Below are 13,075 nucleotides of genomic sequence, written 5' to 3'. Positions count from 1 at the left end.
TCTAAGTGCAGAAATCATTTCAACTAATAGATAGTTCCATGATGGTTGATATTTGCAGCAATCCCTTTAAAGAACAACCGATGAAGATCAACGAAATAAATTGCACATAGTGGTAACTGGGAAGAAACCACGAATATTAATGCTCATAGGAACGTCTATAATTAGAGGTTGCAGAGCCAGGTACGTCGTTCACATCAGTCTTTCAGAGTTTCAGGGTCAGGTTTTAGGGTACCCTGGCGTAAGGGTGTAGGATAGCCTTCCTCTGTTCAAATTTCTATCCAATTTTTTTTTTTCATTCAGGAATTGGTGCAGGCCTCCACTCTATATCCGAATTTCTATGCAACTGCTAGTTTGCTAGTAACAAACAAACAAATGAAACAATATTTGAAACTTTTGAATACAAGCAGGGGTGGCATTCACACACTGCATGTGAGAACAACATAGTTGTATTGGTTCCCATTATATATTTGCGATAATATTCATATCTCATTGTGTCACTCGTTACAAATTCAAACCATGCTGTCCTTGTAGTGAGGACAATACTATTGAGACGTCGATACTTCTGGTACAATTTAAAAACCCAAGCTAGGCTTATCAAATTCAAACTTTACTTTCAAGTTGGAAAACTTCAAATGCTATATTGGTTATTTGGTTTCATTATCAATCACTCAATATTTCACTTTGAAACCTTCTCCTTTGCACACTCCCTTTTTATCTAAAACTAACTGAGTTTGTGTCTCAATTTTCTGCGCCTGGTTACATACGCAGCTCACAGTTTGTTTGATAGGTGGATGTTGTTGTTCTTGGTCTGCTTCCTCTCGTTTTTCTCCAGTCTAAGTCCAGGGGCGGAACCACATGGCGGGCTAAGCCAGACGAAAAACTGCAACTGAATCAACTTTCGTATAAAAAAAAAAATTCCGGTTAATTCCAGCCCTACCCATTTCAGATTCCTGGTTCCGCCACTGAGTCTAACATGTCTGTTTCGAGCAACCATGGTGGTACGACTGCACCTTTGTTTCTTGAGTTGAAGAAACAAGCTTCCTTCTTTTTCAAGGAGAAGATCAAGAACGCAAGGTTGGTCCTCACAGATGTTACACCAGCTCAGTTGTAAGTACTGCTCCAATTTGATGATCTGGTTGAATCATAAAATTTCTTATATGGGTTTGGATTAGTTCTGATCTGAAAAACTTTCTGATGTTTAATCAATTTTATGTGTGAAGATTGACTGAGGAAGCTACAAATGGAAATCCATGGGCACCAGATTCAAGGACCTTAGCTTCAATTTCAAGGGCTGCTTTTGAACTAGATGACTTCACAAGAATAGTAGAGATTTTGCACAACAGGTTAATTACTTTCTAGGCTTTTGGATTGTTCAATCTTCCCTTGATGTTTCTCATCTATGATGATTTGGTCCAAGTGTTCATCAAATTAAGTTTCTTAATAATTGCATCAGGTTCCTCAAGTTTGAGAGGAAGGACTGGAGGCTGTCTTACAATTCTCTGTTTGTGCTTGAAAACTTGTTGACTCATGGACCAGAGAGTGTTGCAGCTGAGTTCGAGGTTGACAAAGGTGTTATTGAACAGATGGGAGGCTTTCAGCATATAGATGAGAAAGGGTCAGTTTTTTTGCCATGAAATTCTCCTTGGACTATTCACACCAAAAAAAAAATTCTCCTTGGACATAGCAATAGAACAGCTACTGGTATAATAGTTAGCTGTAAGTTGTAACATATGTATAGTTACTTGCATGCAGATTCAATTGGGGTCTTGCTGTTAGGAAAAAGTCTGGGAGAATACTGAAGCTGCTAAACGAAGGAAATCTTCTTAGAGAAGAGAGAGACCGAGCTCGAAAAGTAACCAGAGGCATTCAAGGATTTGGAAGCTTTTGCCAAAGAACATCTTCGGCACAAGGCATTTTAAGAGAATCATCGTATGAAACTTATGGAAGGTCTAATTCTGACTTCATCAACCGTGAAGATCAAGAAAGCCAACTACCATCCCCCAGCACTGAAGATTTACCAGAGAAAGTTGAAGAATCGAAGCAGAACAATGAGAGCGTAAGCATCAACTCAAGAAAGAAAACAGAGAACTGTAGCTATTGGGATACTCTGGTGGCTAAGAAACCTGAAACTCAAACAAGTTTTAAAGAAAACATGGTTTCGATCAAGGAGGTATCAGATAAATGGAACATCGAGGAGGAGTTCAACCCACTACTTCTGGGAGAAAACAATGATGAGTACAGAGTCGAACTTTGTACTGAAGATGATCACCCTTTCAGTGACACTGGCAATCAATGTACATCATCGTTACTTGTATAAGAAGATAAGACCAGAAGTATGAATGTTACTTCCCTTGCATGTGAAATGAGGTTATTGTTTCTGTTCTAATTGGGGTAGACCGTAGACTATAGATTCTACTACAAAAGACCAGGCTATGTCAGTTCTTCAGTTTCAAGCGTGGAAAAATCTCTTTCATCTTGATATTCCATTGACAAGTAGATAATTTACAATCCTCAGAAGACACATCTTGATAAACCCTAAATCCATCGTTGCTGTTTATTGTGTATGTACCTTCCTTTGATGATTAGAATCCAACTAACTTTTCAATTATGTTATGATATACAAAGGTTACAACAACAGCCTAAACCTGAAAAATATGAAATCATCGAGATTTCAAGATTTGCAAAGCCAATCTTGAATAGAAAGCCGTAGCGCATGGTTGGGAGTAAGATGCAAGTGGCTTAATTTCAAATTGGTCATCGGAGAAGTTTCGGTACCATTTTGTAACCATTTAAGCAAAGCTTCCCCTTCATAAGTAAAGCCGTCAGCTGCCACCTGAGGGTCGTGCATTATTTCCTGTAAGCAACCAATAATGTGCATAAGCCACAGAACGTTAACGATAGAGTAGCATGCAAAATCCAGTCTTGGAGCCCTTTTGCTGCAGAATTTATGACTTACGAGCTTCTTTCACAAGTGCTAAACCTCAGTGTCAAGTCATAATAAAGATGAATTATGATGTTTGCTTCTGATAAATCCCAAGTTCCTAGCTATGTCAAATAAAATTCAAACCTAAGGCTTCACACTTTAAACTTCAGAAAACTGAATATACCCTTAGGCTAGCAGATGTTGGAAAATTTAGCAACCGAGAGCTATTGGACCATATAAAGAGCTACTCAGCAGATTATATTCACCAGTATCACTAACCTGACGGATTGGACACAAGAAAAAGGATGGCACAGTTCGCTCTTCAGAGACATGCAACTGCTCGAATTCCCTCACTAAAGCTGGTGTAAGCTCCGGTCTTTCCCAACTATTCAATTCACAGCATTGCAACCCAAGCTGTACCAGTCGCTTTGCCACAGATTCAGACCACTCTCCAGCTGACTTATCCAGAATTGCTGTCAACTTTCCACTAAGAAGTGCTCTGCGCACCTCAGCTGCTAAGCCAACTGGAGGCCTTCTGGTGACTAACTGCAGAATAATTAGCCCAAAGGAGTAAATATCGGATTTGGGTGTCAAAACTCCAATTCTCTGGAGCTCTGGATCTGTGTAAGAAAAAGCACCCTTTGGTTCAGTGAACCGGCGGAAACTTGCAGAGTAAATATTCTCATCGGATACCAGCCTGCAAATCCCGAAATCGCAAATCTTGCATCTGAGTTCCGAATCAAGTAGTATGTTTTGGGGCTTTAAATCACCATGGACAATCTTTTCAGGTTTAGAAGAGTGCAAGAAACAAAGGGCACTGGAGATTTCAGCAATTATCCGTACTCTGGTCTTCCATGCCATGACCGACACATTACTTTTCCTGAAAAGATGGTCTTGGAGGCTTCCATTTGGTAAATACTCGTACACAAGGGACCAGGCTTCAGGACACACACCAAGCAAGGTTACAAGATGAGGGTGCTGTATTTTACAAAGAACTTGTACCTGCATGCACAGAAACAAATGTTTTCAGAAACTTAGTTAGATAAGGATCAAGGGGTAAGATCTGGTTGGAGGCAGGAAAAATATGCCATCTCTGAAGTTGCACTGCACCATAGATAGCTGAACAGAGAAGAGTACCTCTTGTTGAAATTCTGATTGTCCTTGCATGTTATGAGGGTGTAGCTTTCTTATAGCGACAGTTCTTCCCAGCATTTCACCCTTATAAACACAACCATATCCTCCCTGACCAATCTTGAAGCTCTCTGAAAAATTGCATGTTGCGGTTTGTAGATCTGACAATGAGAACTCTGCCAGCTTGAGTGATTCTTCAACAGACCCAATAACACCATTGTAGTTTGCAGCTCCAGCTTGTCGACGACTTCTCCACCGGTCAAGCCAGCGTAAGGCTTCCATCTTCTGTCGTTGGATATCCTGTTTTTCTTGACATAGCGCTGCAATTGAAGTCTGAATTTGTTTTACTTCTCCAGAAGCTTCCTCTGACCTACGATTTGCTTCCTGCACTCGATTATCTAGAAGAGCAATATTTCTCATGGTAGTCCTTATGCTCCTGGAAAGTTCTTCCTTCTCCTCCAAGATTTTCTCTTGTTCCTCCAATGTACTTCTCAGGGCATCCTCAGCCTCTGTTCTAAGTTTAACATCACGTGAATGTGCAAACTCAAATGCTTTGACCTGAATCGGAGGAAAGCAATCTTGAGGTTACTATTAATTTCAGTGGTTCAGTAAATCAATTATTTCATGACACAGATTTTAAGTTTCCAATATCACAGAAAGCTAAAAAGCGATTCATAGTAATCCAAAAATGTCATATTCTAACTTTGAGGCTTTCATAATACGACAATTGTTCTTAAAAATGAACCTCAGACACCAGTTCATTGTTACCTTGTCAATGGCTTCCATAGCTCCTGATTCTAATCTTTTGCACTTTAATCGCTCCAAAGATGCGTTCTCCATAGATGCCTCGGCTTCCAGTATAGCTTCTGTAAGCCTACTATATAAATCAGAATATAAAGACACCCTTCCCCCGAGAGAACTACATCCTGAACCAGAACTAGAACTTGTTCTAGTTGGACTAGGAATATTGTGCGGTAAGCATATATGGGTAGAACAAGATAAAGTTGATGATGAATGAGTGGCTTCTGATCGACCTGATTCACTCTTAAACCAATTACTGATTCTGGAAATATCATTATTGGCAGAACTGGACTGGAGACACTCTGGGTGAAATTCATTCTCTATATGTTGTATTGGTTGAAAATTTTCATCAGAGGCAATATTCAGTTGGCTGCCTGAAGGCAGATAATTTCGGCCCTCCGAAGCAGCTCTTGTCCATAGGGGTTTCCCATTGTTGATAAACCACATTTCACAGTACAAGGGAGAATTTTTTGCTGCATAACTTGCTTTGCTGGAGCTTCTTTTCACCTTCATGCAACTATATCAGACATTAGTTTCTTTATTTTCATATATAAATACATTTAAAAAGTAAATTAAATATTAATAAGAATAAAAGATAAAAAGTTGACTGCTAATTAATATAGCACTACAAGTTCACAACTAAATAGGAGGAAAATGGTAAAGATTTAGAAAGCCAGACACCACAATTGCTCGGCTGTAATTTCTTTTTTCTTTTTTGCTTAGTAGATTTACTCAGATATAACACACTCCAGATATGAATTCCACCCTGGTTCAATCCATTGGAAGGAGGGCATGATCACTTGCACATAGCCTAATCAGTGCACAAACATTATCAAAGTTACGGGAGCAAATATCGAACCTATTTGTGTTCTTTACAAGATATCTATTTTCAAAAATGAGAGCCATTTATTTCCGGTGAGAAAGACCACAAATGGTTTATGCACCACTTACTTTTCTGGTACAGCTCCCATAACTAGCTTCCTAACTCCATGTCTGTGCACCGCTTCTACAATTCCTTTCTGAATTTCATCAGCTTCAACCATAGCAATGCTTGCTCTAACCTGTGAAGCAAATGCTTACATTGTTAGACTTCTTCAAGTTCTTTTGGATACTATGCAGTTTCTATTCATTTAAGAAGCATTTTCATTTGAAGAGATATAGAAGCTTGCATCGCAGACAAAGTTGTTGACACATTTTAATGCCGACATTCAACTACTATAAATAAGTCTGGAAAATAAATGAAAAAAAAAACTGTCAGGCAGCATATAACTAATTGCAACTCCTGAAGAAGACTGGTTGGAGTATATATGAAAGGTATGAAAAAGGAAATAAAGGAGGAAGGAACCACTCTTTCCACCAAATAATCAAGAATGTAACTAGGGGGAGACTCTGGTTGCTAAGTTTCTACACTGTACCAAAAATTATTACTTAATATGATAGTCAAAGTAATAACTAGGAGAACACCTTTGCTCTACCGCAAATGATCACATAGCTTTGCAAAAGCTTCATTTTATGTTCCTTTTCCTCCTTCCTGAAAGCGGACACCACTTCAGCATTTGCTTTACTTGCAGGTAGCTTCCCTACTGCAGTTTAGAACAAATCAAAGGAGAAAAAGGAACACAAATAAGCTCCATCTCAATCTAATTGAATCTTTCACTTCAGCATTACGAATTATTGCATAACTGAACCCAGTTTTTTGTTCGATTATCATCAAGAACCCTATCCCCTCACACGCCAAACAATACCAATCGACAATTCATCAACAAAGAAACATTCTTTTGGAAATGTATAAACTCAAAAACAACATATCCTGTATTCAAAATGAAAACTAGGAACCTTGTAATCCATATTACTCAGAAGTCAGGAAACATATAAAGGTATAAAATTTCAGTAAAAAGTTACAAACTTTAGAAAAGTCTAAAACACATTCATAAAAAGAAAAAAAGTTAAAAGAACAATTTTGACCCCACTTTACTTACAGAGAGTTGGAATGTGCTGAGCAGGTTGATGAACATGAAGTAAACAAATCTCTGCACTACCAAATTGCTTAACACTCCAGCGAAGCAAGCTTACAGCTTTCTCCACAGACTTGCCCACCGCCACGTGTACCTTTTCACCACCGCCGCCGCCGCAGCCATTAGTTTCTTCAAAAATCTCCGGCAACTGAGAAACAGCGGCTGGCGAGTCAAACCCACGTAGGGAACTCACCAGAGATGAAAACCCAGAAGTGGGTTCGGCGGCAGGGCCGTGATGAGGAGGATGTGAAGGCTGCATGAGCTCCACAGAAGGCTGACGGGTCAAGCAGCTCCGGTGGGCTTTTGAGGGTTGTCGGGTCGGGTTGTGGAGCAGGTGGGGAGGTTCATAACTTGATATGATGTGGAAGTGGTTTTGGGGGAAGGAATGGTTTGGAATTGGACAATTGGTGAGGGTTTGGTTGGATCTTTTGTGCCGACTTGAAAGTGACGGAGGGAAAATGTGGACGTTGGAGGTACAGTAGCAAGAGATTTTAATTTTTGTTGAGTCAATGTTTTTTCTTGTAAGAAAAAATAATCAAAATCAAAGTAGGAAGAACATCAATCATCTTGGATTCTTGCCTTCTTGGGCATCTTTGAATCTCTCCCCGGGTATTTTCAAATGAAAAGAAATAAAAATGTGTGGTGGGTGAGGGTACATAGACTTCAAACAATTGACAAAAGTTCAATAATAAAAGTTCACGTTTCAATTTCCTTATGACGTATTTGTATGATTTCTTCACTTTATTTATTGACTGCACTCATGTGACTGAGTTTGGTCATATAATTTAAATTCTCAACTAATTTGACTAAATTATTTGATAAATTAATTTATTTTTTAAGTTCACGAATTTCAATATAATTTTTAGGCAAATTATAAAAGTTGCAAAAAATAGAATTTTTAAAAATTACTGCGGATTTAATCTGTAAACGCAAATTTTTTCAATCACAACTCAGGGCCAAACTGGCTGTAACGACCCTAAAATTTCGAGCAGAAACTCAAAATTTCAAAGCCGAGAAACACCAAAACAATCTCAACGAATCGAAATCGTTTTAAATGCACAGCGGATCATTACTAAGTTCACATTACAACTCAGACAACTAATTATTACAACCCAAATTTATAATTCAACATTACATAAAATGGAAATGTAATAATTCTCACAATCTCTCACAAAACTCACAAATAAATCCTCACGAGTTCTCGAACACAAATCCGCACTAGAAACCTCACAACAAGCAGGATAATGAACAACTTCGAGTCTCCGGAGTCGTCTCTCAATCTCCACTAATCAACACTTGCGGAATTATCCCCTACACCATCGAATTGGTGCACCGGGATTGTAAACACAAACCCGGTAAGCTTATAGCTCGTATGAGTAAAATGAAAATATAACTCGCATATCAAGATATACGAAAATCCACAAATCAACAAATATAAATGCACTCATGAGTCAATGGACGGCCCATCTGGTTGTCCCAAAAATATATGAAATGAAGGTGCTCATGAGAAATCGGGCAACCCTTCTGGTTACCCAAATACATTTATAATACGGGTACAAATGAATGCTGGTACACATCTGTTACCCCTCACGTAGTACACCGCCGATATTGGGCAACCACCTGCTACCCAACATCAAAACAATATGAGTACTCATGAGCCGATAACCACTTGTTACCTCACATGCAGTACTCCGGCAGACACACTAGAGCTCTAACTGTATCGTAACTTTCGCCCGGCCAAAGGCTAGGTTCTGACTTGCCAAACACGTACAATAATCACACCTCATATTGTACAAAATCAAGTCCGAAGACAAATCAACATTTTAACAATCTCCATGTTAAAATCACGTACAATAATCACACCTCATATTGTACTAATCAAAATCACATGCTCGATATATAAATCTCGTCATCAAAATAACATCATCACGATAAAATCATAACAGTATATTATATAGCAAACTATATATATATATGTACCTATTTACCATTTATACAATATATATATATCTGTTATATCATATACATGTCATATTTCATAAACACGTCCGAAGACAAAACGTTTAACAAACACCATGTTAAAAACCACGTACAATAATTACACCTCATATTGTACAAATTAAATCACTTGCTCAATATATAATTCTCGTCATTGAAATGACCAATTCATAATGAATTCATCACAGTATATAATATAGTGAAATATATATATATATATATGTACTTATTACCATTTATACAGTATATATGTAATCCACTATATCGTATACATGTCGTAATTCAATATTAAAAACTCTTACAAAATCTTGAATCTCCGCAAGGGTAGATTCGTAATTATGTGAGATTTTACTCACCTTATCAACTCGAGCGTAATTCCACAATTTCCGAAGATAATTCATTTCCTTGATTTATCGATCACCTTGAAAAAATAAGAAAATAATTTAGAAACGTTTCGTAAACCTTTAAATGCCGTAACAGTAATAATCTGTTACTGTTTAGCAATTTCTGGTTTTACGAATTACTGTTCATGGAGTACTATTTTTACTGTGTACTATTTACGTATTTACTAATCATATATTACTGTACAAATACACATTCATTACGTATTCTTGTACGAGTAATACTATTTACATATTTCTGTACGTATAAATACTATTCAAATGTACATACTGTCTCCGTAAATAAAAATTATTAAATTATCCTTCCAAAATTACTTTTTACATTTACTGAATGTAATTTACATTTACATTTACCGTACATAAAATAAAATTTACATTTACCGTACGTAAATCACCTTTTTACATTCACCGTCGTAAAAACAAATTTACGATTTACTGTTTGAAATTACTGTGCACGCGCCGCCGCACGTGGCGGCGCGTGGGGTGCACGCGCCACCTCCGGCAGGCCGCGCGTGGCGCTCACGCGCCGACACCAACCACGGCGCGTATCACGCCACCGCCGTGCCCAAACTCTTCCTCTCCTCCTCCTCTACCTTCCCACGGCCTCACACTACCTCCTACCCCCTCCACGCAACCACACGCGCCGCCCAAGGCGGCGGCATCTCCCCCAAATCCCTCCTCCTCCGATCTCCTCCAATTCAACACCAAACAACCACAAATCAACAACCAAGCATCACAACAACATAACTAAGCTAACCCTCACCTTAATCGAGCTTGAATACCACCGGAGATGGCTTGGGTGCGGCGGAGAGAATTTTAGAAACTTATCGACGTCCTTGCGACTTCCCGGCGGTGAGGCGCGAGGTGGTGAGCTGGAGGGTTGCAACGGACGTCCGTGCGAAGCTTCCTAGGCTGGCGGTGTGCAACACGAACGGGCGGAGGGTGAGATCGACGAAGCTGGTTTTGAGAGGGAGAGAGCGAATCGGGTGAGCGGGAGAGGGAGGCGGAGAGAAGAGAGAGAGAGAGAGAGAGAGAATAAGGGGTTTCCACTTTTGGAAACCCTAGCTGATAAAAATCCATTTTTATACTAGTTTCCAAAATCGGAAACGAACTTCCGACGTTAATAATTTTCGCGTCCGATGTCCGATTCGAACGCGTCACATGTCCACGCACTTGTATCGACGAGCTCTACAACTTTCGTGAATGAAGTTTTTGCAACCGAGCGACGGAATAAAAATGATATATTAGTTCGGAAATGTAACGTTTTTTCTAATTAAACGTTCCGAGAACGTTTCCGTTTCCGTTTCGTAAAGTCGCAAACAATCAAATTTATTTTACTTGAATTTCACAACTTTATAGAATTCATATCAAACCAAATATTATTTGAAAAATAGGATTATTACACTGGCCTTTTAGTTACGTGACTTTTATACAATATATATATCTGTTATTTCATATACATGTCATATTTCATAAACACGTCCGAAGACAAAACGTTTAATAAACACCATGTTAAAACCACGTACAATAATTACACCTCATATTGTACAAATTAAATCACTTGCTCAATATATAATTCTCGTCATTGAAATGACCAATTCATAATGAATTCATCACAGTATATAATATAGTGAAATATATATATATATATATATGTACTTATTACCATTTATACAGTATATATGTAATCCACTATATCGTATACATGTCGTAATTCAATATTAAAAACTCTTGCAAAATCTTGAATCTCCGCAAGGGTAGATTCGTAATTATGTGAGATTTTACTCACCTTATCAACTCGAGCGTAATTCCACAATTTCCGAAGATAATTCATTTCCTTGATTTATCGATCACCTTGAAAAAATAAGAAAATAATTTAGAAACGTTTCGTAAACCTTTAAATGCCGTAACAGTAATAATATGTTACTGTTTAGCAATTTCTGGTTTTACGAATTACTGTTCATGGAGTACTATTTACTGTGTACTATTTACGTATTTACTATTCATGTATTACTGTACAAATACACATTCATTACGTATTCTTGTATGAGTACATACTATTTACATATTTCTGTACGTATAAATACTATTCAAATGTACATAATGTCTCCGTAAATAAAAATTACTAAATTACCCTTCCAAAATTACTTTTTACATTTACTGAATGTAATTTACATTTACATTTACCGTACATAAAATAAAATTTACATTTACCGTACGTAAATCACCTTTTTACATTCACCGTCGTAAAAACAAATTTACGATTTACTGTTTGAAATTACTGTGCACGCGCCGACGCACGTGGCGGCGCGTGGGGTGCACGCGCCACCTCCGGCAGGTCGCGCGTGGCGCTCACGCGCCGACACCAACCACGGCGCGTATCACGCCACCGCCGTGCCCAAACTCTTCCTCTCTTCCTCCTCTACCTTCCCACGGCCTCACACTACCTCCTACCCCCTCCACGCAACTACACGCGCCGCCCAAGGCGGCGGCATCTCCCCCAAATCCCTCGTCCTCCGATCTCCTCCAATTCAACACCAAACAACCACAAATCAACAACCAAGCATCACAACAACATAACTATGCTAACCCTCACCTTAATCGAGCTTGAATACCACCGGAGATGGCTTGGGTGCGGCGGAGAGAATTTTAGAAACTTGTCGACGTCCTTGCGACTTCCCGGCGGCGAGGCGCGAGGTGGTGAGCTGGAGGGTTGCAACGGACGTCCGTGCGAAGCTCCCTAGGCTGGCGGTGTGCAACACGGACGGGCGGAGGGTGAGATCGACGAAGCTGGTTTTGAGAGGGAGAGAGCGAATCGGGTGAGAGGGAGAGGGAGGCGGAGAGAAGAGAGAGAGAGAGAGAGAATGAGGGGTTTCCACTTTTGGAAACTCTAACTGATAAAAATCCATTTTTATACTAGTTTCTAAAATTGGAAACGAACTTCCGACGTTAATAACTTTCGCGTCCGATGTCCGATTCGAACGCGTCACATGTCCACGCACTTGTATCGACGAGCTCTACAACTTTCATGAATGAAGTTTTCGCAACCGAGCGACGGAATAAAAATGATATATTAGTTCGGAAACGTAACGTTTTTTCTAATTAAACGTTCCGAGAACGTTTCCGTTTCCGTTTCGTAAAGTCGCAAACAATCAAATTTATTTTACTTGAATTTCACAACTTTATAGAATTCATATCAAACCAAATATTATTTGAAAAATAGGGTTATTACACTGACCTATTAGTTACGTGACTTTGAAAATATAGAGAGTGAGATTCCTTTTCTTTCTTAAAATCAATAAAACTGTATTGCTAAAAAAGCCACAAGACACGTTATACTATTATATCTCGAACTCGACAATATAAATTGCATAGAAACCGCAAGCACCATGACCAATAGAGTTGATATTAAGTTGGCTCCCAAATGAGTATGAAATAATAAGAAAAAAGGTGATACTAGCTCCTTGAAAACAAATTATTATAGATCAAATCTCATCGACGAAACTCCCTAATCTGGAAGGCGGTGGAAATCCACTGCCTATAGCTTGCCTGAACCTTTTGCGGCTTTGCTTCAGTCTGGGAGGGACTAATATGTTCCCCAAAAGTAAACGGGGAGGATTAAATGATGATGAAATTATTTCACGTATTTTTACTACGATAAGTGAGCATCCAGAGTACCACTAAATTATGAATTTCTAAAAATACAATTTTTATATCTCACACTAATAGGCAAATAAACAAGGGTTTTACGGTCCAAACTTAAATATTTTCATAAACTCACTTCTTCACATTAATAACCGCCTACT

General features: G+C 38.8%; 2 protein-coding genes across 2 annotated transcripts; one reads left to right on the top strand and one right to left on the bottom strand.

Annotated features, from left to right (window-relative positions):
* Positions 1 to 708: 708 nt before the first annotated feature.
* LOC126785832 (uncharacterized) lies at positions 709 to 2,453 on the top strand. Its single transcript, XM_050511483.1, has 4 exons — positions 709 to 1,107; positions 1,221 to 1,343; positions 1,454 to 1,615; positions 1,753 to 2,453. The coding sequence occupies exons 1-4, from the start codon at positions 974 to 976 to the stop codon at positions 2,315 to 2,317; spliced, it is 984 nt and encodes a 327-aa protein (XP_050367440.1). The 5' UTR covers positions 709 to 973; the 3' UTR covers positions 2,318 to 2,453.
* A 36-nt stretch (positions 2,454 to 2,489) lies between these two features.
* On the bottom strand, positions 2,490 to 7,405 carry LOC126785831 (U-box domain-containing protein 33-like; the record flags this gene model as incomplete). The annotated part of the gene is made up of 7 exons (XM_050511482.1): positions 2,490 to 2,854; positions 3,203 to 3,925; positions 4,061 to 4,612; positions 4,823 to 5,372; positions 5,807 to 5,916; positions 6,320 to 6,438; positions 6,835 to 7,405. Coding segments are annotated over 7 exons (2,808 nt in total), but the record flags the coding sequence as incomplete, so codon positions are not given.
* Positions 7,406 to 13,075: the final 5,670 nt, after the last annotated feature.

The sequence above is a fragment of the Argentina anserina genome, chromosome 3 (genome assembly GCF_933775445.1).
Source record: "Argentina anserina chromosome 3, drPotAnse1.1, whole genome shotgun sequence".
NCBI lineage: Eukaryota > Viridiplantae > Streptophyta > Magnoliopsida > Rosales > Rosaceae > Argentina > Argentina anserina.
The sequence above is the reverse complement of the archived record's forward strand: the minus strand, read 5'-3'. Positions and strand labels throughout refer to the sequence as shown.